Source organism: Sodiomyces alcalophilus (genome assembly GCF_042370955.1).
Source record: "Sodiomyces alcalophilus JCM 7366 unplaced genomic scaffold ACRALscaffold_8, whole genome shotgun sequence".
In the NCBI taxonomy this organism is placed as follows: domain Eukaryota; kingdom Fungi; phylum Ascomycota; class Sordariomycetes; order Glomerellales; family Plectosphaerellaceae; genus Sodiomyces; species Sodiomyces alcalophilus.
Window position 1 is genome coordinate 643084 of NW_027263539.1, and position 23051 is coordinate 666134.

General features: G+C 54.8%; 8 protein-coding genes across 8 annotated transcripts; 5 read left to right on the top strand and 3 right to left on the bottom strand.

Annotated features, from left to right (window-relative positions):
- Nucleotides 1-232: 232 nt before the first annotated feature.
- On the bottom strand, nt 233-3197 carry ACRALDRAFT_2022394 (uncharacterized protein; the record flags this gene model as incomplete). The annotated part of the gene is made up of 16 exons (XM_071020093.1): nt 233-425; nt 489-584; nt 613-770; nt 817-903; nt 976-1017; nt 1059-1175; nt 1225-1386; nt 1455-1505; nt 1561-1797; nt 1834-1862; nt 1899-1917; nt 2013-2112; nt 2147-2374; nt 2404-2955; nt 2987-3051; nt 3114-3197. The coding sequence occupies 16 exons, from the start codon at nt 3195-3197 to the stop codon at nt 233-235; spliced, it is 2220 nt and encodes a 739-aa protein (XP_070871543.1).
- Nucleotides 3198-5068: 1871 nt separating this feature from the next.
- On the top strand, nt 5069-8319 carry ACRALDRAFT_1065632 (uncharacterized protein). The gene is made up of 4 exons (XM_071017193.1): nt 5069-5745; nt 5815-6018; nt 6127-6211; nt 6315-8319. The coding sequence occupies exons 1-4, from the start codon at nt 5467-5469 to the stop codon at nt 7745-7747; spliced, it is 2001 nt and encodes a 666-aa protein (XP_070871544.1). The 5' UTR covers nt 5069-5466; the 3' UTR covers nt 7748-8319.
- ACRALDRAFT_2022396 (uncharacterized protein) lies at nt 7810-8812 on the top strand (the record flags this gene model as incomplete). The annotated part of the gene is made up of 8 exons (XM_071020094.1): nt 7810-7912; nt 7945-7980; nt 8040-8090; nt 8123-8372; nt 8407-8542; nt 8569-8576; nt 8612-8685; nt 8781-8812. The coding sequence occupies 8 exons, from the start codon at nt 7810-7812 to the stop codon at nt 8810-8812; spliced, it is 690 nt and encodes a 229-aa protein (XP_070871545.1).
- On the bottom strand, nt 8638-11470 carry ACRALDRAFT_1044559 (uncharacterized protein). Its single transcript, XM_071015362.1, has 2 exons — nt 10868-11470; nt 8638-10661 (listed from the first exon to the last, which is right to left on the bottom strand). Exons 1-2 carry the CDS (start codon nt 10871-10873, stop codon nt 8907-8909), a joined length of 1761 nt encoding a protein of 586 aa, XP_070871546.1. The 5' UTR covers nt 10874-11470; the 3' UTR covers nt 8638-8906.
- A 1852-nt stretch (nt 11471-13322) lies between these two features.
- ACRALDRAFT_2112316 (uncharacterized protein) lies at nt 13323-13733 on the top strand (the record flags this gene model as incomplete). Its single annotated transcript, XM_071023570.1, has 1 exon — nt 13323-13733. One exon carries the CDS (start codon nt 13323-13325, stop codon nt 13731-13733), a length of 411 nt encoding a protein of 136 aa, XP_070871547.1.
- Nucleotides 13734-15921: 2188 nt separating this feature from the next.
- On the top strand, nt 15922-17743 carry ACRALDRAFT_1065636 (uncharacterized protein). Its single transcript, XM_071017194.1, has 2 exons — nt 15922-17032; nt 17093-17743. Exon 1 carries the CDS (start codon nt 16158-16160, stop codon nt 16941-16943), a length of 786 nt encoding a protein of 261 aa, XP_070871548.1. The 5' UTR covers nt 15922-16157; the 3' UTR covers nt 16944-17032; nt 17093-17743.
- Nucleotides 17744-18035: 292 nt separating this feature from the next.
- On the bottom strand, nt 18036-19079 carry ACRALDRAFT_212922 (uncharacterized protein; the record flags this gene model as incomplete). Its single annotated transcript, XM_071023972.1, has 9 exons — nt 18036-18118; nt 18187-18243; nt 18361-18409; nt 18456-18481; nt 18552-18577; nt 18627-18761; nt 18817-18927; nt 18959-18982; nt 19042-19079. 9 exons carry the CDS (start codon nt 19077-19079, stop codon nt 18036-18038), a joined length of 549 nt encoding a protein of 182 aa, XP_070871549.1.
- Nucleotides 19080-19120: 41 nt separating this feature from the next.
- On the top strand, nt 19121-21642 carry ACRALDRAFT_212923 (uncharacterized protein; the record flags this gene model as incomplete). Its single annotated transcript, XM_071023973.1, has 3 exons — nt 19121-19126; nt 19161-19277; nt 19354-21642. The coding sequence occupies 3 exons, from the start codon at nt 19121-19123 to the stop codon at nt 21640-21642; spliced, it is 2412 nt and encodes an 803-aa protein (XP_070871550.1).
- Between the last annotated feature and the right edge of the window lie 1409 nt (nt 21643-23051).

Genomic DNA, 23051 nt, shown 5'->3' on the forward strand with positions numbered 1-23051 from the left:
CGTGCTGAGAATGCTTTCACCCTTCGCTTTCATTGGTTTCGAAGAGTCCGAAAGCCACCAACAGGGTTGGTGTTTGTCGCGACAAACGGATACAAAGGGATTAGTAGCGAGCTGGCCGTTACGATCCCCCTTCGACCCCATTCAACTCTTTCGGGAATACGTTACGACTCATTTTGATATAACACTTTTTATTGCCCATACCCCTTTTCAACTTCTTATTTCTTTTTTGGCATCATCCCCACTTCAACAATTCCTGTGGGGAAACTTGGGGGGCGGACCATATTGTGTCCGTCCCTGCATACGCATTCAGTTTAGAATCGACTTTTGTCTTCATGAGCTTTTTACCGCTAGGTGAAAGTCCTTCCCGGTTTTTAGTAGCAGGCAGGGGACGCTTGGTCGTCTGGGCAGGACTTGCCTTGGCCATTCTCAGTCATGTCTGCCTGTGGAAATGACGAGGGGGGTGGGCTGTATTATATGGGAGGGAATACTGCCACCAGCCAACACCGAAGGAGCTAAATATGCTCAGGAATATTCGCCGGGAGGGGCGATTTGGGATGTGGACATTGATCCGTCTCGTGACGAGGCTCGCTGGTAATGTTGACGCTTTCCTACATCAGCTGGAGCCGGGAAAACGAGAGGGGATCAGGCGTGAGAGCTTGGAAGAGAGCGAGAAACTCCTCTGGGAGGGGAATAAGAAGAAAACACGAAAATGACTTTTTTTGGGGGCGTCTCTGGGAGGCTATGCAGTCTTTATATGAAGGGCGGGCGGTCTTGGGCGGTTACGGTCATTATGCCTACGTCTTCGTCATAGCTTACAGAATGGAACCTGTCATTGTTCGTCCCCAAGATCAGTGAACCCCATCTCTCGTGCCATTTGCCAGCGAACAATCTCTTCGACTCGAACTGCATGGGTGAGTTTGTGCGGATAGGATCATAGTCGCATCATGGCCAAGCGCTGTCCATTCATGCGCCGACAGAGACAGACGGGTGGCCGCGCGTCTTCCACATCCACAGAAACTGTTGACACGTCAAGTGGTAATCGCTCCCAGCGGCAACACTGCTTGGAGAGTAGAGATGCCGATCTTCAACGTCCCTACTTCGTAGATGGCCACGGGAGACGAGAGTTTCCTCTCAACGTACAATTCTGGCAACGCAGACTGAGCTCGGACTTGGCCCTGACGTGAGCCCAGATCAGCCACCTTGAATCGACGACCTTTACCCCACGTCAGGGGATGACGACGCGTTGTGGACGATGAAAGAGGTTCGGTTCTCGAGAGCAAATATAGGTACACTAAAAAGCCAGAGGCGGGGAAGAACAAGGTGGGTAAGCTTGGCTCTTCGCCATGGCGACTTGGCGAATCGACTAGTCGTGTAGCCTTCGCACAACTAAGAGATGTTCTGTTGAATGAGTCCTACGACGTTGCAAGGGGTTCCCGGGGTTTTGGTGATCAGACCAGACGGGATGAACGGTTCCTAATAATTATACCGAGTATCGCCCAGCTGTCCTTGTCAATTGAGATGGGAGAAAGAAAAAGCCCGTGTCTAGAGTTGACTGAGGACCCTCAAGCCCGGGTGATGCCCAACGGTGTTGAACGTCTTGGCAGCCAGGAACCCGCTCACGGGCATCCATGATGGTACATTGGCGTCGCAGCAAGTCGGGTCTAGAATAACGCATCCAAGGACGACGGCACGGAATCTACATAAGGCGCTCCGTTTCTTGCAGGGGTAATGTATCCGTACAATACAACGTACATAACCGCGAGCAAGGTGGCCATGTCGTCTTTGCTCGGAACCAACCTAAAAGGAGTTGTTGACGTTGGCTTTCTCCCGAACAGCGGGACCAGATTCGGTAATCATGGCGTCTTGGATTCGCAATCGGTTTATATGAAGCAGATCACATGCAATCGACTGAACAGTCTGACTTTTTCGTTCATCCTTTTCCTTTTTTTAGTGGGCAGTTTGTTGAAGTACCCTCTCTCGACTCTTAGGGTAGATTGAAGTCAAGTCTCGACTCGTATCAGGACCAGAGAATGGTGAATGTTTGCGCCCAACGTGGGGCCTGTCACGGGAGCGCCAACGAAACTGACGCAAGATCCCAGAAGGAACAAGCCGCTGATCAACAGATCACGGGGACACGTGAAAGAACGGGGTGGAGCCCAAGATGGAGCGAGAGAAATGACGATGGAGTTTAGTGTCGAGTCTCTTTTTGGGAGAGCTGTCTTGGCTGGGCTTGGCGGCATGTTTAGTGTGTTGGCTGATGAGACGAGCAGCCCAGTCGAACAGTCGAACAGTCGAACCAGCGAATCGAAGGGGAAGTGATCGTGTGTCCCCAGTGTTGGTAACGCCGGCCCCCCAGGGGAATCCCAGGGGAGCGCTTTGTGTGATGAGGGCCCAGAACGGCACATGGATAAATTTGGTTCCTTGTCCAGCACTTGGACTGCCCAAGGGGGAGTGCATGTTTGGTCGGAGCTGGGCATAAGCGGTGGCCCATGCAGGAGAGTCAACTCGGCTAAGTGCGATAGATGGTGGGGACAAGTCTTGACACTCTTGGCCCCGAGAAGGTCGGGAACCAAGATGTGTGACCAAGCAGGCCTTTGCGGGAGGGACCTACAAGACGGCTTGGCTGTGGTTTTGGGACTGCGCGTCAATGTCGTAGTGTCGTCGTGGCCTACAACCATGAGGGTTGAGTTGAGCCTATCTCCAAACTGTGACGTGGGAACCAGCCTCCCTTCAATAATAGTTGAGGAGAGATAAGAGACGAGGAACAGACAGAAACAGAAGAAAAGGGAGGGTGGGGCAAGAGAAAGAGTGCGCGGCTGAGGTTTCATTACCAGACTCCGTGTCGTTCTCATCACGGAGTCCTCATAGGAGGAGCGTCTGACACCAAAAACGGTTGTCTTCAGCTTGACATGTGTACGAAGATGCCTTGTCATTCGTTCATGCTCCATTCTCCGTCTTGCCATGAGACTTGACGATACGAGGGTACCCTAGCAAGCCCATGGACGGAGCAAGTGATTTCCAACCAAGCACCGCATTGGCATCCCAGAGTTTCTGCACACGGTAGCACACACACATTATAGCGTAGAGTGCTCGTAATACTCCATTCCACCCACCTGAAGAAAAACAAGTCTAATTTTGGTGTCTTTTGAACAGAAGTGGTTGCAAAACGGATGCCAAGAATTGATCGTAGTGTCCATGTGGGGGTGGGTGCAGAGGAGTAAAATTAGGTGCTATGGTGGGAAGATGGAGGAAAACGAGAAAAGTCCTCCCGTCCCAATCGAGTGAACGAGTGAAACGCGCAAAACAAAGCGCTCTCTGCCTGGTCCGTAAACAGTTACAAAGTACTTGCCTAGTCCGTACGAGCAGATGCCAATTTCCTTCCCTTGCCTACGAAGTACCTTATAGTGAGCCTGCCCGTTATAATTGGTCGACAGCTCTTTTAGTGGAGTAGGTGATTGCGTGGCCTGTGTGGTGGGGTCTGCAGGCCACAGGCTTGGCGGGCGGAGACGGAGTTCTCGGGGCGCAGCGGAAAGCTTAACGTTTGATTTCTGGCTGGGCTCTCTCTGCTCTGCTCCGTTGCCATTCTCCCGTCATTCTATGAAATGGTCGAAAGTCTACTTGTGCTTTTCCTTCGACGTCTCGACTTGACTACGGAATCACTACACGTACGGACATGGTCAATATTTTCCATTACCGGGCGGCACAACGAGGTGCTGCTGTGACAGATTGATGTAAACGGTATAGGAACGTAAAGTGTCTTTTTTAGTCATTGGTCTCCTCCTGAGTCAGGCCAAGGTGGAATCGTCTTTCTCTTTCTTCCAACAAATAAGCCAGAATAGGTAGGCAATGTTTCTTCATCGAAGTATATATGTACAGGTGGCCAGAGGGTGAAGGATGAATATAGATCGCAAAGCTGCTCCATGGTCATCGCAAAGGCATTCTTGATACTCGACTGGCGTGTCGTCATTACCTCCTGTATAGGTAGATACCAATTACCTACCGTATCATCCATGACAATCATCGGCAGACGGTGAGGACGAGGGAACAGCGGAAAGTGGCAGCAATGTGAGTACCGGTATTTGTACGCCCCCTGTTCGGTATTTGCTGTCCACTCAACCCCAAATAAGAAGGTAACGCGAGCGCGTGTATAAGCAAGATCTTGGCTGTAAATATTACGTACCTGTACACGTTAGAGTAGGTAATCAGGATTACGTGGTGTGTGATAAGGTCACGTAACCAGGGTATCAGGATTCCGCACTGTGTGATAAGGTCACGTGACTAGGGTATCAGGATTACGTGGTGTGTGATAAGGTCACGTGACTAGGGTATCAGGATTATATAGTGTATATAACAGGGTACCTAGCGTAAGGACATTATATATTCTTAATGCCTTAGGGTCAATGAATACAGAGGCAGAAACAGTAGTGATTTGGTGGCTCAAGACATCTGGTTTTGATTGCAGAGATTAAGGCTTATCGTGAGGTACAGGTACGCAGCATATGCGGCCAAGATCTTGCTTATGCACGCGGTCGCGTAACCTTCCAAAAATGGATTGAGTGGATAATAAATAGTGAACCGGGGGCGTACAAATACCGGTACTCCAGCAATGTAGACTCCGTACAGGGAATCAGACGACATGCACGAATCAAATGCGCTCCCCCGACGGGCCGGTGAGAGACACTGGCAAAACCCTCTGCGGATTACCAAGACGTGCCAATTCTTGGCCCATTCTTGGCAAATGAATAGCCATAAGCGACCCCTAGTCCCTTTGTTAAGGTGGGAACCAAACCGCGACCAATTTCATTACATTATGCTAGGTACTGCTAACCGAATAGGACCTGACCATGAGCCACTTCGCCACCCTGGGCCAATGAAAAGAGGGGCCCCATTACTAGCACCGCGATTGCCAAGACACTACAAGACACTGCCAAGACGCGCCAAGAACTATCGCAAGTCACCCTCCGATCACTCTTGGAATAAAGAGTCGGGCTATCGCCTGAACAAACCACCCCTCCCACTTCTTTCGCATTCATCGTATCTCCTTCGAGTAAAGACTTTTTTTGTGCTTGACAAGAGTTTGTCGAGGACAGATATTCGGGGGTAAAAAAAAAAGAAAAGCCCCGTTCCGCTTTGCGTTTCGAGTCGCGCGCCTTACGATATTGACCAATTGCCGAACCTTCTCCCTTCCCCTCTTTTTCTCCGCCCTTCAACGTCCGCCAGGAGGAAAAAACAAAAAAAAGAAAAAAAAAACGTCCGCCACGGCCGCTCCTCCCTCGCCAAGACCCGGACCACTCACTCGCTCTTTCCAACGGTTCTGACTTCCCTTCAGTCACCAACTGACAGCGGGGTCACTCTTGCCGTCCACAACAAATCACAGCGTACCACCAGCTGGTTACACCTTCACTCTCTACACCACGTATCCCATCCCATCCCTCTCACACTCTCACTCACTCGACATCCCTCACCATGTCCGCCAGACCCGAGGAACAGTCTTCGGGGACTGCGTCGTCAAGTTCAAACACACCGGCCCCTTCATCGGGCGCCGCCAGCAACACTTCTCAGTCCACTGCCCCGGCCCCGGCGCCCGCCACTGCCGCCACGGCCACAGCCACTCCCACTACCACTGCCACCGCCACCACTGCGACGCCTTCAACCGCTGCCAGTGCCGCCACCACCCAGGACGACAACCTCATCTGCAAGTGGGATCAGTGCAACCTCAAGTTTGTCACGCCCGAAGCGCTCTACGTATGTCTTAATTCCCCCAGCTTCTCGTCTCACTTTTGATGGAAGGCTGACTGACTTGATTGCCTTCAGGAGCACCTATGCGAGCGTCATGTTGGTCGTAAGAGCACCAACAACCTGAACCTCACTTGTCAGTGGAATAACTGCCGCACCACCACTGTCAAGAGGGATCACATCACCTCCCACATTCGTGTCCATGTGCCTCTGAAGCCTCACAAGTGCGAATTCTGCGGCAAGTCCTTCAAGAGGCCCCAAGACTTGAAGAAGCATGTCAAGGTAAGAACACGAAAACCATGAAACCATTCCTTTGATTCTCTTGATCTGAATCTCTTCTTGTCACTCCAACTTTTTGTTCCTTCAGTATACTAACACACTCCCCCCCAGACCCATGCCGACGACTCTGTTCTTGTCCGCTCACCCCAGGACCAAGGGCCCATGAACGGAGGCTACCGCGCTCAAGCCGGTAAAGGTATGTATCCAGTCCACTTGGCCCTCCCGTTCCTGCGTGGATGCTGCCAAATCTCCCTCTCCCCCTCCCTCTCCCCAAACCAGGGGCTAATTTCGCCTCGCAGCTGCTTCTAGCTACTATGATCATAATGGCCAGATTCGAACTAACGCGGCCGCCTACCCCCATCAGGCCCCTGGGCATGCTAGCTACTATGGCGGGGGAGCCCCGGCTCCGTCTCCCTCCCTGGGTCTCTACTATGCTCCGCCTCCTCGTGGCCCGGACTACCTCGGCCATCACCACCACCACGCCGCCACCGGCTTCGACTCGCGGAAGCGCGCCTATGACATGGTGGACGATTTCTTCGCCAACGCCAAGCGCCGCCAGGTAGACCCGGCCTCGTACGCCTCGGTCGGCCGCTCGCTGCTCCCTCTGCACGGCGCCCTCGCCCTCCAGACCCCGGCCCCCATGCCCTCTGCCGAGTACATGACCCAGCAGCATCATGCCGCCCATGCCGCCCACGCCGTTTCCCACGATGCCGGCCACCACCACCACCACCATGGCGGAGTCCCCTCCGGCCCGGGACCCCTGGCGCAGCAGTACTACCTGCCGCCCATGCCCAACGCCCGTACCAAGCACGATCTGATCCAGATCGACCAGATTCTGGAACAGATGCAGAGCACCGTTTACGAGAATGCCAACCAGGCTACCAACGGCATCCACATCCACGGCCAGAACCACTTCGAGTTCCGACATAGTCCGTCGCCACCCACCGTCAACGGTCATCGTGGTAGCAGCGGGGCCGTCCCCATGACCCAGGAAAGCTACCAAGCCGCCGCCGCCGCCTCGGCAGCACACATGGCCTCCCCCCTCACCGCCATCTCCTCCACCGGAACCCCTGCCGTGACACCCCCCTCGAGTAACCTCTCCTACACCTCGGGCCAGTCGCCTAGCCCCTCCTCGTCCGGCATGTCTCCCCAGTCGCGCCACAGCACAACCGCCGGCTCCTCGGTCATGTATCCCAACCTACCGGCCGTCAACTCGGTCTACCCAAACCAGTCGACCAGCTCGACCCTCGGGACCAACTTTGATAGCAACGAGCGCCGCAACTACGGCGGCGGCATGCTCCAGCGTGCCAACCCGGCCCCTCGTCCGGCCGAGGCGCCCACCTCCGCCCCAGCCCCCGGCCCCGGACCCCCCAAGTCCGAACCCCCGCGCGGTTCCCCTTCGTCCGAGTCGGAAACGAGCGAGAGCGCCCGAGATCGCGAGGAAAAGTACGACCAGTGGCTCGAGAACATGAGGACCATCGAGGCCCTGCGCGAGTACATCCGCGACCGCATCGCCCGCAACGACTTTATTGACGATTCTCCCCCCGCTTACCCACACTCGCACGCACCGCCACCGCGCACTCATCCCAGCCCGTACGCTTCGCATCCCGCCCAGCCGCCCCCGCCGCGCGACAACCGGTACCGGTCCCCCGAGTCGATGGACGTTGACTCGAAGAGGCCTACCCCCGCCCCGGCAGCACCCTTGTACCCCATCCTGCGGATGCCCAACTGAACAAACGTGTAACCCTCTTGTTTTTGCCGTCTAACGCCGAGAGCGGGTATAGGGGGGGTTGTATGAATATTCCGATGAGTCGAGGAATTCAGAAGGTGGGGGAATCGGCCTGGGAACGGTGGGGAGCCGTGGAAGGTCTTACCACCAACGACGTGATGTGCCGCAGTTTGTCCTAGCAGCTTTGTTTGTTGCCCCAGATGGCTATGAATCATACCCCAAACACATTGGATCTGGTTTTTTTCACTTTCTTTTCTTCTTCTTTTTTTCCCCTCTCTATCTTGACTGCTTTCAGATCTCTTGGGATGCCCGGGAGGAGTGCGGGCTTCGAGGTCTTCGTTTTGCTGTGCTTCTTTTTTGATTTCTTTCGCTTTGGAGGGCAGGTTCTTCGGTACGTGTCTATGAATCTGGATTCAACGGGTTGGATGAAGGAAAATAAGAAAACGGCAATTCATATCAACCTTGCAGATGTCAGGCGCTGTCTGATGCAGCCGCGGCGTACGGGCCCCTTCGGGCGGATGGCTATATATATGTCTATGCATATAATATACATATACACGTCAAATGATCTTGTTCTCAACTCTCATACATTCCACTGCCCTGCTGCCCCAAGCTCATCTGCCACGGAGTGTCCAACGGTCCCACATCCTCAACGTCCCTAGGTGTCTCACCGTGGTGCTTGACTTCCATCGTAGGCGATGCTCTAAGCTTGACACAGGACTAGCATGTCTTCTCGTCAAGGTATGGGGAGTTAATGCTAGCGAATCTGGAACTCGGTTGCACATTCAGTCCAACTATGTCGCTAGAGCTATGATTTCCTCCAGTGGCCAAGGTTGGTTTTATATAGAAACATAGTCATATTCAAAGGCCCTCTGTTCCTATATACAAGGAGACGAAGACATTATACATGCAAAGTGACAAGGCGAAAGGCAACGGCACAGGTGGTTGAGCGAAGAAAGAAAATAAACGAATAAATACCATCCAGATTTCTCTCAATATACGAATCCAACTCCGCTGGCATGCTTTTAACGTTCAGATCAACATGTCAATTTTGAATGCCGGCTGTAAACGCTCCCCCCCCCCCCCTTTTCTTCTCTTCCTAAGAACGGATAAGCACATATCAAGGGGCCTCACTTCAAGGGCCCCGCTTCTGATCTATCTGTCAGGTTTGGCCGGTGCCGTTGAGAGCCGCTTCCCTACGACATCTGTCACACATGCACCACCCTCCCAGGCTACCGCTGGCCCACTCGCGCCGCTGCTGCACGGGGAGCGTCACGTCGCAATAGTGATTCAAGATTTCCTCCCCCGCCCGAATCCCCCGGGACGTCCCGCCCACGGCCCTCTCCTCCCGCTCCCGCAAAACCATCCTCCCTCCCCAGTCCCAGGTAACGTTCGGGTCGCAGTCGTGGTTGGCCAGACACCAGAAGGGGTGGACGGCAGCAACGTCCGGGCGTCCGTCGCGGGGGTTTTTGCGCGCGGACGCGGTGCCGCGGAACTTGCTGTACACGGTGTTGAAGACCCAAATGTCGTACTCGGCAAGGCTCTGGTAGATGTCGACGTCCATCTTCTCCAGGATGTGGAGCGGCGCTTCAATGTTGTATTTGAAAGAGAACGGGAGCGTCCATTCGGGCGGCGGGCCGGCCTGGGGCGAGAGATCGAGGTCGTTGGACGTCGAGGGGACAAAGTCGCCCCAGATGTACTTGATTTGCTTCGCCTCCAGGGGGTGGATCTCCTGGTGACTCGACAGGGCCAGGACCCGGGCCAGCAGGAGCAGGTACAGGGCCTCGTCTGCTTCCCGAGCATCCGAATCCTTCGCGATGGCATCTACCTCCTTCTCACACACGGCTGGGTGGTAGAGCTCCTGGGCCTGGTCGTGACAGTATTGGCTGCAGAAGACGGTATCGTAGCACTCGTCACAGCTAACGGCCGCCGACTCGCTGCCGAGCGCAGGGAGCTCCGAGCTGCAGGCGTCGCAGACGGGTTCCTTGAGCCGGTTGTTGGCCGTTAGCAGGGTGTACTCTCGGAGAACGACCTCGCCCGGCGCAATATCTTGGGTGGCAAACAAGCCCAGCTGACGGCACGTCGGGATTATGTCGTAGTTGTCGGTTTCGCTCTCCCCGTCCAGAAGCACGGGGAGCTCCGACACCTGAACGGCGCACTTGGGAGCAAATTCTCGAAGCTCATTGTTGAGGAAGGCAAGGGACTCGGGGGCGAAACGATCAGGCTCGTGGTCGTTCCAAGGGTAGATCTCGCGTCGCACAAGGCCTCGATCTGGCAGGTCGCCAACGCTGAATTCCTGCTTGTTCAGGCGCCGGCGAGCCACTTCATGGATGTAACCCCGCGTCTCGAGCAGTTCTTTGTTATTCGGGGCGTGCGTGAGGCCGCGTTCGCAGAATTCGTAGGCACTCCTCAGGCAACCGCAGAGGAGGAGGTTGAGAGACAGGATTTGGAAGGCCCGTACCGAGGCCAGCTTGGCAATCTGCGAGGGTCGGTCACCCGGGTGCTGGCCGGCCAGAGGTTCGGAGAGGTCCAGCAGAAGACCATGGTCGAGGACGGAGGGCACCGGGTTCAGCTCGCGGGCCTCGAGGCTGGCGCGGGCTTGCTCATGGTATTCGAAACCCTCGGTAAGGACCTCGTCGGTGAGGAGCAGGGCTTTGTAGGCGTCGCCGGCGGCGAGATCCGGGTAGGCGAGGTTCGAGTGGACGACGGCTCGCTCGAGGTACAAGATCAAATCATACGGCAGGTCGACCAGGGCTTCGGTAAGCTCCTGGCGACGACATAGCAGCTCAAGGTTCGCGGCAACCCGATGGGATGAATCGGACGAGATGCTAGACTTAGACTGGGAGTCGTCCATGCTATGCTTATGGACCCGAGACTCGTTTTCGACAGGAGGAGAGAAGGGGGCAACCTCGAGGGGCTAGCCAAATCAGCAAACGAAGCCAGAAAAGGCGGCCACGCGAGGGAACGGGGACGAGGGCAGCGGGGAGGCATATATATATATATATATATATATATATATATTTCTATATATATACCTATATATAGGTTTATACAAGTACCTCTGTGTATGACAGTTTGTTGTACTAACGGGACACTACCAAGGTCTGGCCGGGGGAGACTTACGCGCATGAAAGGCTGAAGTGTTAACGGGTTAGGATGGTCATTGGCAACCAACGCTCTGATGTCACTGAAGCCGCAGAAAGACCCTGGCGGGCATGTCAGACGACAGAAACGGGTGCAAGGGTGGCGCCCGCCAAGCGGAAAGGTTGCGTGTTCGGTGGTTAGTAGTGGCTTATTACAGGCCTGCCCTGAATCGACGTGCACCCGGAATCTTGGAGAACGAGCCAAGCAAGCGACAGGGTTTCACATGTAGCGTATTGTGGGCGGCAGATCAACCAGGAGACCCTGAATTCCGTGGGGGGATGTCGCGAGGTCAGGATGGGCTAGAAGTGGCAAAGAAGGGGACCAAAAGAAAACAAGAAAGGATGGTGAAAAAAAAGGCCTTTTAGTGCCTTCGGTGGTCCCTTGTGGCAATACCCGAACTCTGAGTAGAAAGAAAGTGTTTCTGTCTCCCCTGGAGTACCGTACGAGATGAGACGGGGTAGGGCGATGGGGAGGGGTGAAGAATATCGCCAGGCCGCGACTGGACCCTCACCGTCGGATGCAAGGCGACGGTGGATCGAACGGTGCCAGGCGAGGCATTATTGAATGTGGGCTAGCGACGATGGGACGGACTCCGATTCACGTACGAAGTAATGTGGGTTGTGGTTCTCGCGACGGGGACACTTTTAGGGTTAGGGGGGGACCCTGAAGAGAAAAAAAAAAAAAAAAAACTACCCGAGGTATAATTGGTAGTGCAGTACAAGAAAGATACATACGTGTGCGGACATTGGCAGGCAGTCTCCGAGCGTAGTACGGATACATCAGCAATGTATTACAACGTACATGGATATCTGGGCAGGCATTGGGTGGGGTGGTGGGTGACGCAGCAGGAACGGTGACGGTGGGGAGAACAGAACAGGAAGCCATGGATTTCGACTCACCACACTGCCCCGCGTCTAGGTCGTTTGCTGTCAAACGTTGGTATCAACGCTTCTCGCTTTTTCGAGGTCATTCTGCCCCTCGATTCTGGCCTGTTCTGGGCACCTTTAGGGTCCGCCCCGTTCCTCCCGCCAATCTCGGATGATGCATCTCTTCAGGGTCTTGCGACGCATCATGTATCGTCCCCGCCCGCAGCCACCAGTGTGCCGCTCCTATCGTCCCAGCCTCAATAGTGCATACCCGACAGGCAAACAATCCACGCCCGCTTTATTGCTGGTTCCATTCTGTTCTGTATCTAGAGGTGCTGGCCATCTCCAGGGTCTGATACAAGTGAAGCAAGTCATTGGCTGCGGTCTAGATCCACGAGGGCACGTCGCAACTCAAAACCTGACCCCGATTAATATACAATGATGTCATACAGGACGTGTAGAACAGGGTCTGGATCCTGGCAGGGCCATTGGTCTGAGCGGCATACCCCTCCCCGACCTGTGTCTGACCCCTTGGACTAGACCTGGACACGGGCTCGACCTGCATTCGCCTACGAAGACCCTTTGAAAGTTGGTTACTCTTTTCGGTCGAAGCCTTCGGAGGACGAATACAATGTCACCTCATTAGCCGCCGTTTGCTCAGTCCGGCCAAAGTTCTCCGGAGCCAGTGTTATGTACAGGGCCCTATGCACTCTGACGGAAACGAGGGTTCTTACCATGATTACGACGCATGGATAACTGCGCCATCCAGACCATGTGACGAGCGGTTCGCCTCATCTCTTCATGCCATGGCGGCAGGTCTGTGCCCTCGGAAAACCCGACGCTAATTTTTTTTTTCTTCTTCAACGAAACGTAAGGAATCGACCGCCCGCCCCGAGCCAGGCGCTCGAGGACCCCCTCCTTTGCCAAGCCGCAACAGGTCTTTGAGTACACGTGTAAACTACCCTTTCACTTTATTCATTCCCATTTCTCTTACGAAGAAAAAGCATGCGGCTTTTTGTATGTGCGTCTCATGACGAGAGATCCGGATTTTGGAAAGAAATGTCTTGAGGGTCTCCCCAGCGTCAAATGTCTGCGGTCAGCTTGTGCTGTAGCTCGGAAGGGACTCCGGAATAATACGTCATTCGATGGCAGCGGCTACACCTAGCACGTGGCAGGATAAATTACAAAGAAAGAAAAAAAAAAAAAGGGAACAAAAAGCGTAAATATATGTAAGGGGGTGGGTAAGGGGCTGAATGACAGAACCTCCAACCGTTCCTCGGCTGCAGCGAAACATGTTGGTCATTTGGTTCATTCTGTCGTAAGAGCGGAAACATCTACGAATAGTATCTAGTGATTAGGACTGGACAGTTTCTGTCCAAGAACCGTGGTGGTCGATCGCGGGACAGCGGGCCATTAAGATTTCGAACCACTTGACAGAATGTCACGTGACTCTACCAGGGCTGGAGTGCGCGAGCCTCATACCAGATTCCGTGAATACCGTAGTAGCCTGCAACGCGTCCAACGCGGTCTACCCTACAACCAGCCTACCTTTCCCATCGCCCGTAACAATGCCAAACCCGCCGCCAAAAACGACCAGACAACAACATTCGCCCCATAAGAGGACTAGGATCGTAGCCCTACATGAGGCGGGATTGACCTACCGCGAAATCGCGCGTCGCGAGGGCGTGGCCCCCGGGACGGTGGGTGGGATCTGCAAGCGATATCGCGACCAGGAATCTGCAAAGTCGCTTCCACGCTCGGGACGGCCACGCATCCTTAACGAACGCGACATACGACACATACTTCGACTCCTCAACGAAGACCCTTCCATATCATACGAACAGCTACGGCGGAAAGCCAACCTCGAGTGCTCCTCGGAGACCATCAAGCGGGAGCTCGTCCGACAGGGCATTCGACACATCCGCACGCCCGCCCGTCCTAAACCAACGCCGCAACACACCGAAAACAAACAGTCTTAACGAATCCGCACTTTGTTCCTGCTTCCTCGCTGGCCCCTAGCTTTTATAGCTAAAAGAGTTGATTTCCGGGCCAGGCGGCTCGGGGGCTGGCAAGGACTGCGTCGCGTCGCATCGTCCCGACGCCGATCGTCGAGAGAAACATCACGCAAGATATATTGCCCGAGGAGGAGAGTCTGGTTTCCGGGGTTGTGCCTGTGGGTATTGGCGCGAATCCTACGTGCGTTCGGTCTGCAAAGTCTCGCCGTCTTTCCGTCTGTTTCTGAGGAGATCGATCGCCAAACCCACCGTTGCAAATCGCTCGCCGGTGTCAGTGAGCTTGGCTATTGGAGTCCCAATCTAGAGCTGGAATGGCCGTGGTTAATTGTTTGGCGTTAGCGTGTGAGTGCTACATTGTCAACCAACCTTTTATGTCACGAGGTTTCGTCTCCAAAGACGCCCTTTGGCGGATTCCCGCATGAATCCTCTTTGTGTGGGAACGTTGAAGCTAACATTATAAACCAGTGTCCTTGTGCTTTTACGAAGTCGAATTCGTTATCGAGTATTCTGGTAGTCAGCGGGAAATTCACGGGAAATAAGCTGTCCACGATTATCATCAACCACCACCGTTTTAGGACAGGAAAGCATCTGGGCCCGACGCTCTTAATACACACTCGTCTGACACAAAAGGACGATTGATCCGAATGGATGTACCTTTGGAGGATATCCTGCCGGTATTGTCAACGCCAGCGATGTAGAAGGAAATCAACGCCTCTAGTGCTGCTCGCATGTTACGGGTCCTTTTATGTTAGCACTAATAGCACATGCTTCATGATTTCTCGAGAGATGTGGCCAAAGCTCATGCGTGACTTTTTATGTGATGGGATTTCTAGGATAGAGCTCGAGGGTTCACATGGCATCCAAACAGTTCCAGCAATCCCCTCGAGAGCCACCGGGATGCAATCCTCCCTATCCAGACTCCTCGTCGAAGATAGGACACTTAGAAAGGGTTGGTAAAGGGAGGCCAGGTTCAAGGGCCACATTCTGGCTATTACTACGATCCGGCCTGTGATACCCGAGTCGATCTGCGAGTTATGAGCCAGGGCAAGTTGACGACGCGTGATAGACCCGGTGCAATGATGGAAATACATAGACGGCTGGAAGATGAACGTTGTGGAATGGACGAAGCCATAGAAAAGCAGATAGAAATGCAGCCAGGCCTGGTTCTTCACGCCAACTGCATCTCTAGGGGCATTCACTCGGGTACTTGGTCGAGTCCCTACCTAACCACTGTACTACTCGACGTCTATCGGAGATGGAGCTTGCCACAAGCTTCATGAAGCTATGGCCAAGGATACATAATTAAGGTATATACTACTCCACAGCCGCTTACTCGCTAGGTGTGCAGGATGTCGGGCTGATGGCACGAGCTCTGGCAGCACAAAAGGTAACCGTTCGGGGAGTCATGTTGTGTGCGGGCAATCTCGCCACAATATAAAACAGTCGCCCATAATTTGGGCCAGATCTTGACAAAAAAGATATCCGAAGCAAGCCATCCCGCGATACCTGTTCCGTGGGAGACCGACGAGGTAGTCGGTCGGCTTAGGCTAAAGTAGGTAACAGGCGTATTAGGTACAGGGTAGGTAATCGGAATGGTTAAACTGGAGAATGGTATGGCGATGACGACTTGGTATTTGTACCTTGTTGCAAATCAAAATTGATGGACACGAATGTATGTATTCGTACGAAGTATGTAATCATGCTGGTCTTATATCCCCATCTCCGACAACTTTAATCGTGCGACTTTTGGATAGACACGAGTTATTGGCTCGAGGCTTCAGACTCTGGCTTCAAGTTTTATACCCTCAAGCCTCAGACCTTCACCCCGTAACTATCGCGCGTTGGAAATCGTACGTTGTAGTCACACCAGTCAAGGAGGAATACGGCGCAGGGTGCCCTCGGGAGTACGTTATATGTTCTGTTCTGCAAGCACCTCGACACCATGGACGGCAACCATTTCCCCCTGCGGAGGTACATACGAAGTAACTGGACTTTACATGTACCGGCCTCATCAAGACGTCAGACTTGCTGTTATTACCTCATACTTTCTCTTGGACCTAGAAACCTAAAGAACAACCGGCTAGAGGACCCGGAATTCCCCTTGCTTCCATTCCACTGTGCTGGCCCCCCAAGTATTCCTTCCGTCTCGTCAACCCCTCCGACCCCGCGCAGAACTTGGCATGTGCGTTTTCACCCCGCCCTCACCCCACCTCGCTGGCCTTGAGAGCTTTCATTCGAGTACATAGCGTCCAGACGATTCATCCCACCATTTATTAACCTGTAACAGTCAAGGCTCTCTTTTGGGAAAAGGAAAAAGAGAAAAAAAAAAGAAAAAAAGACAGCTTCTCCACGTCTACGTACATCGCCCATCCTCATCCTTCAGTCACCATGGGAAAGCAACCAAATCTCTACGCCTTCGCCGACACGGCGTCCCTCGCCGAGTCGCTGCGCACCTACGTGATCGGCGCTCAGAATGCGGGCATAGCGAGGCACGGCTCCTTCAAGGTCGCCGTCTCGGGCGGTTCCCTCCCCAAGGTCCTGGCGCAGGCCCTCTTGGCTCCCTCGAAGGGACCTGAAGACGTCGTCCACTTCGACAAGTGGGTGGTCTTCTTCGCCGACGAGCGCGCCGTGCCCCACGACCACGCCGACTCCAACTACGGCCTCCTCAAGGCCGAGCTGCTCGACAAGATCCCCGCCGACCAGGGCGCCCCGCGCGTGCACGCCATCGACACGGCCCACCTCGAGGACACCCAGGAGCTCGCCGACAAGTACGAACAGGCCCTCGTCACCGGGTTCGCCAGCCGCGACAGCGTCCGCCTGCCCATCTTTGACCTCCTCCTCCTCGGCTGCGGACCCGACGGCCACACCTGCTCCCTCTTCCCCGGGCATGAGCTGCTGCGCGAGACCGAGGCCTGGGTCGCTCCCATCGAGGACTCCCCCAAGCCTCCCCCCAGGCGCATCACGCTCACCCTGCCCGTTGTCACCCACGCCGTCAAGGTCGCATTCGTCGCTACCGGTGCCGGAAAGAAGGAGGTCATGAAGCAGATCTTCGACGACAACGACGCTAGCCTGCCTTGCGCTCTCGTCAACGAGGGCGCCGGGGACCGATGCAGTTGGTTCGTCGATAACCCTGCTGTCGAGGGTGTCGCTTTTCCCCGCAGAAGCTTTCTGTGATGGAAGAGGGAGACACACCACAGGCTAGCGTATATTATGGACCGCGGGGGGGTTGGTGAACGGGGCACTTTCCTTCATTCTATTATCTTGTATGAAACTTCGGAACCATAAACAATGTTTTTCGGATGGCTAATTGGATCTCTGGGCAGGCAATTCTCCGAGGATCTATCCGTTCCATGAACGACTTGCGAGTCGTACCGGATCCTTTTCTCGTCCCGAGGGATGAAGGGTACACATCGATAACTCATGCGGCTTCGCCCTCTGGATACCCTATCCTTTCCACGTTCCCGCTTTACTCGTCCTCCCCGCCTTTCCACCAATCATCCCTTAGATATCCCGTTTCCTATGTCCACTCTTCCAGTCTCTGGCGACTTTAATGGTTATGACGGCGGTTGAAAATTGTTGGAGAGGCCCGTCTACTTGTTTCGAGGACTGTTCCCTTTCCACACGATAGATGGGTGCAAAGCCTCCGGACAAATGCGTTATTAGATAGCGGCTTCTCTGAGGGGAAAAGTAAAAAGGAAAATAAAAGAAGTTACACAAAATCAAATACTCGATCAAATCACGCTGGCAGAGGTACGCGTGTGGTGACTGGGGCGTTCAGTTCAAGGTGCTAAGGCGTAGCATGCCGTCGTATTCAGGAGGTATCCCGTGAGTCTGTTCTTATCTATCTTCAGCGGATCATTGAGTACAGTTCAGCTGCCGAGACACATCGTCATCAGCTCACTCTCGAATAGATGCAATGACGAGATTTCGGGCAGTCATGATGGTGGAAAGACGGAGATTCCGATTCGTCTCGGAAGCTTTCATACTGCTTCAGGAATGCAAATTGGGGCCCCTGGTGGCCGACATGCGTTGATGGGAATGAACAATAATCAAAGCCAAGAAGCATATAAATGTCTGCGTGTTGGTTCAGATATCTAATACTGCTTTACCATTAATTCCACCCAGATAACTGGGGGATAAGAAGAAGAACCGTCGTCACCGCGACCCGACCGCCAGATTTGAAAGGCCAGCGTAAACCGGGCCATAACTTTGCGCGGGAGTTTTTTCTTTCCTTCTTTTCTTCTTCTTCTTATTAATATTAAAATGTTAAAAATAAAATAAAAATCGCCCGTTGGAGATCTTGGTATTGGAGTCTTGGCTCCCAAGTTGGTAGGCGCAGTTGCCGATCGCTATTCAGTCCGACGAGTGTTCCGATGGCGGCCCCACACGTTTTATTAGGGGCTCGTGTCTGGCTTACGAATGTCAAGAGATTTGCCAGCCAAGCTGTTCTCGATTCTGTGCTCTGCTTTCGTCTCTGTCCCACTTTTTAGTGCATATACAATTATGTAAAACGTCATGAGGGTACAAAGGTAATGATTACATAGGTACTGGTAAGTATCCCCGAGGGTTCAGCTAAGATGTCACGGATCACGTAATAAGGTCTCGTCGTCATATTCGTACTTCGAACGGCAGAAGATGTACTATATCGTGACTCTTCATCAAAGTCCTCCGTATCCCTACCGTGACAGTTGGGAAGGTGGCTAAAACAGTGGCTGATGGCCATGTTATCAGCATACAGGTACGAAGTATTCGTAGGTACCTAGGTAGGTAGGTATCGTCAACGTTTGGTGGTGGGCTGACGGGAACGTCTTGCCAAGCAATACGTTGTACGTATACTCCGTAGTACTGATTACGTACCTCGCAAGTACCCCTGGAGATGACGGGATCCGAAATTGGAGACACGCAAGGAGAGTAATTACAACGTATTCTTCAGCGTTGCTTGACCCTCCCGCACATTCCGCGGGCAGGGTCGACCGTCTCACAAAAATTTCTCTAGGCAGAAAAAGAAAACACAAAACAGTCGGAGTGATTAATATTAACTACTTACGAAGTACAACGTGGAAGACAGACCAGGCGCCCTGTTCTGTCAGTTGGTAAATGCATCGTCAGTGGCGAGTTGCTACTGCGTTCGTTCGTTAGAGACTTGCCCATTGCTTCACTCGTTCGTTCATTCATTGTCGATCAACCACGCTCCTTGGCTGTTGCGCCCTTCCCTGATCGAATTCAAGTTTCGTCCTTCTTTTAGGTTTTATTTTACTTGCCCACTCTTTACTGAATCTGTGGCGAACCGTCGTCTCCGTTCCTACTCATCCTGACCCTCGGGGCCACGACTTTGGCGTCCCTCTGCTCGAATGACCGTATAGATCCGAACCTGTACCGAATCGCCGTGAGCAGAAGAAGGAAGCATCCAGTACTTCATTTTCCGGCAGAAAGCTCCTGCCTCCATATACGTTCTTTCCGCCCGACCAACGCCGCCACTTCCACGCTTGTTCGTCATATGTGGATGCTGTGCTTCTTGGACTGAGAGATTCCGCGGGGGCTAGGAGATACGAATAGACCCAAGAAAACCTTAGTTGTGCGGAAGCCAGGTCCGCCCCAACCTTGCGACAGTGGAAAACGAGGCCGTCTGCTAGCCGTCATGCTGCAGCACGAGGCGCCGTCGACCTCGGCGGCCACCAGGTCCAGGTCGCGCTTCTCCAAGGCTCTGCCTGCACCTCCTCCGGCTTTAGACACCACCCGCCTCGAACCTCCACCCACCGCCTCTCATGCGTCCACCAAGGAGCTACCTTCCATCCCTCCTCTTTCGCCCCTTTTTCCCCTGTCGTCCCCGTCGTCCCTCACTGCGCCAGCCTCGTTAGCCAGGAAACCGGTCAGGAAACCCGTCGTGACGGACCAGTCGAAGACCCCCTCCTTACGCTCCAAGCCATCTCTACCCGTCGTCCGTCCGAACCTGCCGTCCCAGCCCCAGCCACTGTCGCCTCTACCGTCGCCACCACCTCCCATGTCCATACCTAGGCGGCCTGTCCTGCCTCCAAAGAAGCAAAATCCGCCGCCGCCTCAGCCGGAGCCACAACCGCCACCACAACCGGTACAACATCCTCCACTGCCGCAGGTGGTTGTAGGGAAAAAGGAAGCGCCAGTGATACTAGACGAGGAAGCCCAGCTATCAGCGACAGACTCTATCGATAGTTTACTATCGGCGTATTCATTCAGCTCTGATGCCGACTCGTTGATCAGGTCCTATGGAGACAGTAGTCAAAGAGACTCGGCGGCAACCGGCTCGGCAGAACACGAAGTCTCTCCCGAGCAGCACGACGGAGCCACAAACACAAGAAGAGAAGGGGTCGCTGCAGTGGCGTATCCACGCGAGGACAAGGACATTCGGTTAAACGAGGACTCGATGGAAAAGCAGCAGGCGGCGCAACATGCGCGGGACTCGTCACCAATAAACACAGCCGCCGAGCGCGTTTCGGAAAAGGATCTGCCCCTCCCTCCCCCGGCTACCTTGCAAGAGGAAAAAGGACCACCCACGCCGAGAAAAGACGACGGTGGTATACATGGGTCGACTACAAACGCGTCTTCCGCTACCGGCCTGGGACTGGCGGGTACTGTGGGGTCCTCCCCCCAGCATCCCGAGCTATGGCGCCGCCGCTCTGTGAAATCCGACGAGAGCATCCAGCTCCCCGATCTCAAACTGGCCTCTAGCCATGGGTCAACTGCGGCCTCACAGCCCCCTCCGTCGGCAGCAGTATATCCACCTCCTTCGACGTCAAGCACCACATTGCGGCCATCACAACCCCAGGATTCCTCAAGTACTCGCGGCCCCTCCATTTCTTCCCCTCAAACCGGTCCAGAAGGCTCTTCCGGGAAAGGGCACCCACCTCCCCCAGGCGACCAGGCGGCAGGCCAGGGACCGGATGGTCATATCATGGGTAGCGGCTGTTCTAAGCTCAACATCAAGACCATTCAATCCGATGCGAACGTTCGGGCGGGGGGCCGCGAGGCGCTCCAAGCGCAAGGGACGCAGCGAGGTGACGTTTCTTCACACAGCGAGACGAGACGGCAGTCTGACGGGTCGGCACGTCCTACACCGAATTACGAGATGAAAAGCACTCCAAGTTCCGAGGCTGGCCAAGCCGCACCTATCACGACCGCCACCATTCCTCCCACTGCTTCACTCGATTCTCTGCCCGAGGCTGTGGCTAGAGAGGGGCGACCCGTCATCCAGCGCAAGGCAGTAAGCCGAGAGTCGAGCCTCCGGGCGGCGCAGAGCCTACCACAGATGGGTGGCGTTTCGGGGAACACTGTGACGGGCAATGAAGTACCCCCGATCCCCGATCCGACTGTGCGGACTCGGGATTTCGCTGCAGTCAACTCCACCACTCCCCACCCCAATCGCACTTCACCTAACCAGCCCAAGATTCTTCACCGCCCGTCTGCAGGGTGGGAGCAACGTCCCGGACCGGGCTGGCGACCGGGCAGCCGCTCCGGCCACGTCCCGGGTCCGGCGACACGACCGGCCAGCAAGGTCGTGTACCGCGAGCTGCGCCTAGAGGACCTGCCACCTCCCGACCCAAGCGCGATGCGGTTTCCCAAGACCGTCCAGACGCCAGCCCCGCCGGGGACCATCTTCAAGGCGCTGCCGATAAAGAAGCACATGCTCCACTGCCACACGGCGCACCGGGAGATGCGCGCCAGCCCGCAGGGCCACTACGCGGTGGCGTGTCAGGCGTGCGGGAAAGAGGACCGGGGAGAGCGCTGGGCGTGCACGGCGTGCCACGTGCGCATCTGCGGTGGGTGCCGCAGGGCGTTGGCTCAGAATGGGTGCGACTTGGGCAAGCTCCTTGCGCATCTCCAGTCGGCGCCGGGTTGAGAGGCCGGACCTGTTTTACTACTCTGTAGATTTTCGTATTCTTGTCCTCGTAAGCTTTGTTTCTTTCATTCTTGGAATAATTATATAGATACCATGTGTTATGATACATTCTCTTTTGTGTGGCTGGTGGAATGGGCGCCATAGTAGTGTCTTTCCAGGCCGGCTCTCGTTGCATTTGATGATGGAGGCCCTTATCGTCAACTTTAGCTACACCCGTGTCGTGGGAGGAACACAAAGTCCTTGGCCATCAAACACCTACGAGATGCACTGTATTCGTCTATTCTCGTTGGTACGGGGTATGCGTCTGGCCCCACTGCTTAATAATCAGGCACCCGAATAGTACCTGGGTTTTGTACCTTCGGCAAGTGGCTCGTGCACAAGACTCGGTGAGTGTTCCTCCGCTATCTGGCCAATGGTACGTACCGCCTACACCTGGAGCTTTCTCACCGACCGCTTCATGTCCACAAACCTCCCTCCTCCCACCTCGCTCGCCTCGACACCTGGCCTTGACGGCCATTTCTCAAACACCTTGCATCATGGCCACCCCGACGGGACCGTCTATTCCCCGATCCCGATCCCTTCGAAAACCCAACCCACCCACAACCACCGACTTGACATCCCGCGGCCGCCTTGGCAGCGTTTCTTCCTCCACTGGACGAACACAAACAAACACCACCTCTAGGGTCCCGACATCCAGAGACCGTGCCGGTTCACCGACTAGACTCCCCGCCCCAAGGCTTGCCTCTCGCAGTGCTCATTCCTCCACCGCAAGCCACCTGCCTGCTTCTGGCCGCAATGTACCATCTACTTCCACTGCCACCTCGACCTCCTCCGAGTTTGCCCTCAAGAAAACCCGTCCAGTCTCGGGAACCCTGACTGGTCGAGCCGCACCCGTCACCGGCACCAGTACTTCGACGAAGACATCATCGTCAGCGAACCCGGGAGTCTCGCGAGTTGGACCCCCCCGCCCTGCTCGGTCCCGTTACCCACCCAGTGCGTCCGTGTCTGGTACCATCTCATCCGGTCCACGTGGCTCCTCGACGACAACGACGACGAGCGCAGCTGCCACGACTACAACGAGAAGCAAGCGACCGTCTTCGTCTGGCGGATTGACCTCGCATACTACTGGCAGTACTACTACTTCTAGATCAGGACCAGGCGGCGCACGACTGGGTCATACAAGAGCTAAGAGCACCGTCACGGCCAGTTCGATTGCCGCCGCCACCTCAGCAACAGGTGGTCTCCTATCTAGCGCCCCCATCCTACGGCCGCCGAGGCAAAATCCCGCTTCGACTGCCACCGTTACCGCGTCCAAGACGCCCTCCATATCACCCCATCATACCCGAAACCATTCCGCAGCCGAGCAGGATGACCGCCTTCAGACAACCTCCAGGCCCCTATCGGCCACA

Bases quoted from the DNA above. Each gene is read 5' to 3' on its own strand.
- ACRALDRAFT_1065636 (XM_071017194.1), top strand. From the start codon at position 16,158: ATGGGAAAGCAACCAAATCTCTACGCCTTCGCCGACACGGCGTCCCTC.
- ACRALDRAFT_1065632 (XM_071017193.1), top strand. From the start codon at position 5,467: ATGTCCGCCAGACCCGAGGAACAGTCTTCGGGGACTGCGTCGTCAAGT. The intron at 5,746-5,814 runs GTATGTCTTAAT...GATTGCCTTCAG, and splicing joins TCACGCCCGAAGCGCTCTAC to GAGCACCTATGCGAGCGTCA. The intron at 6,019-6,126 runs GTAAGAACACGA...ACTCCCCCCCAG, and splicing joins ACTTGAAGAAGCATGTCAAG to ACCCATGCCGACGACTCTGT.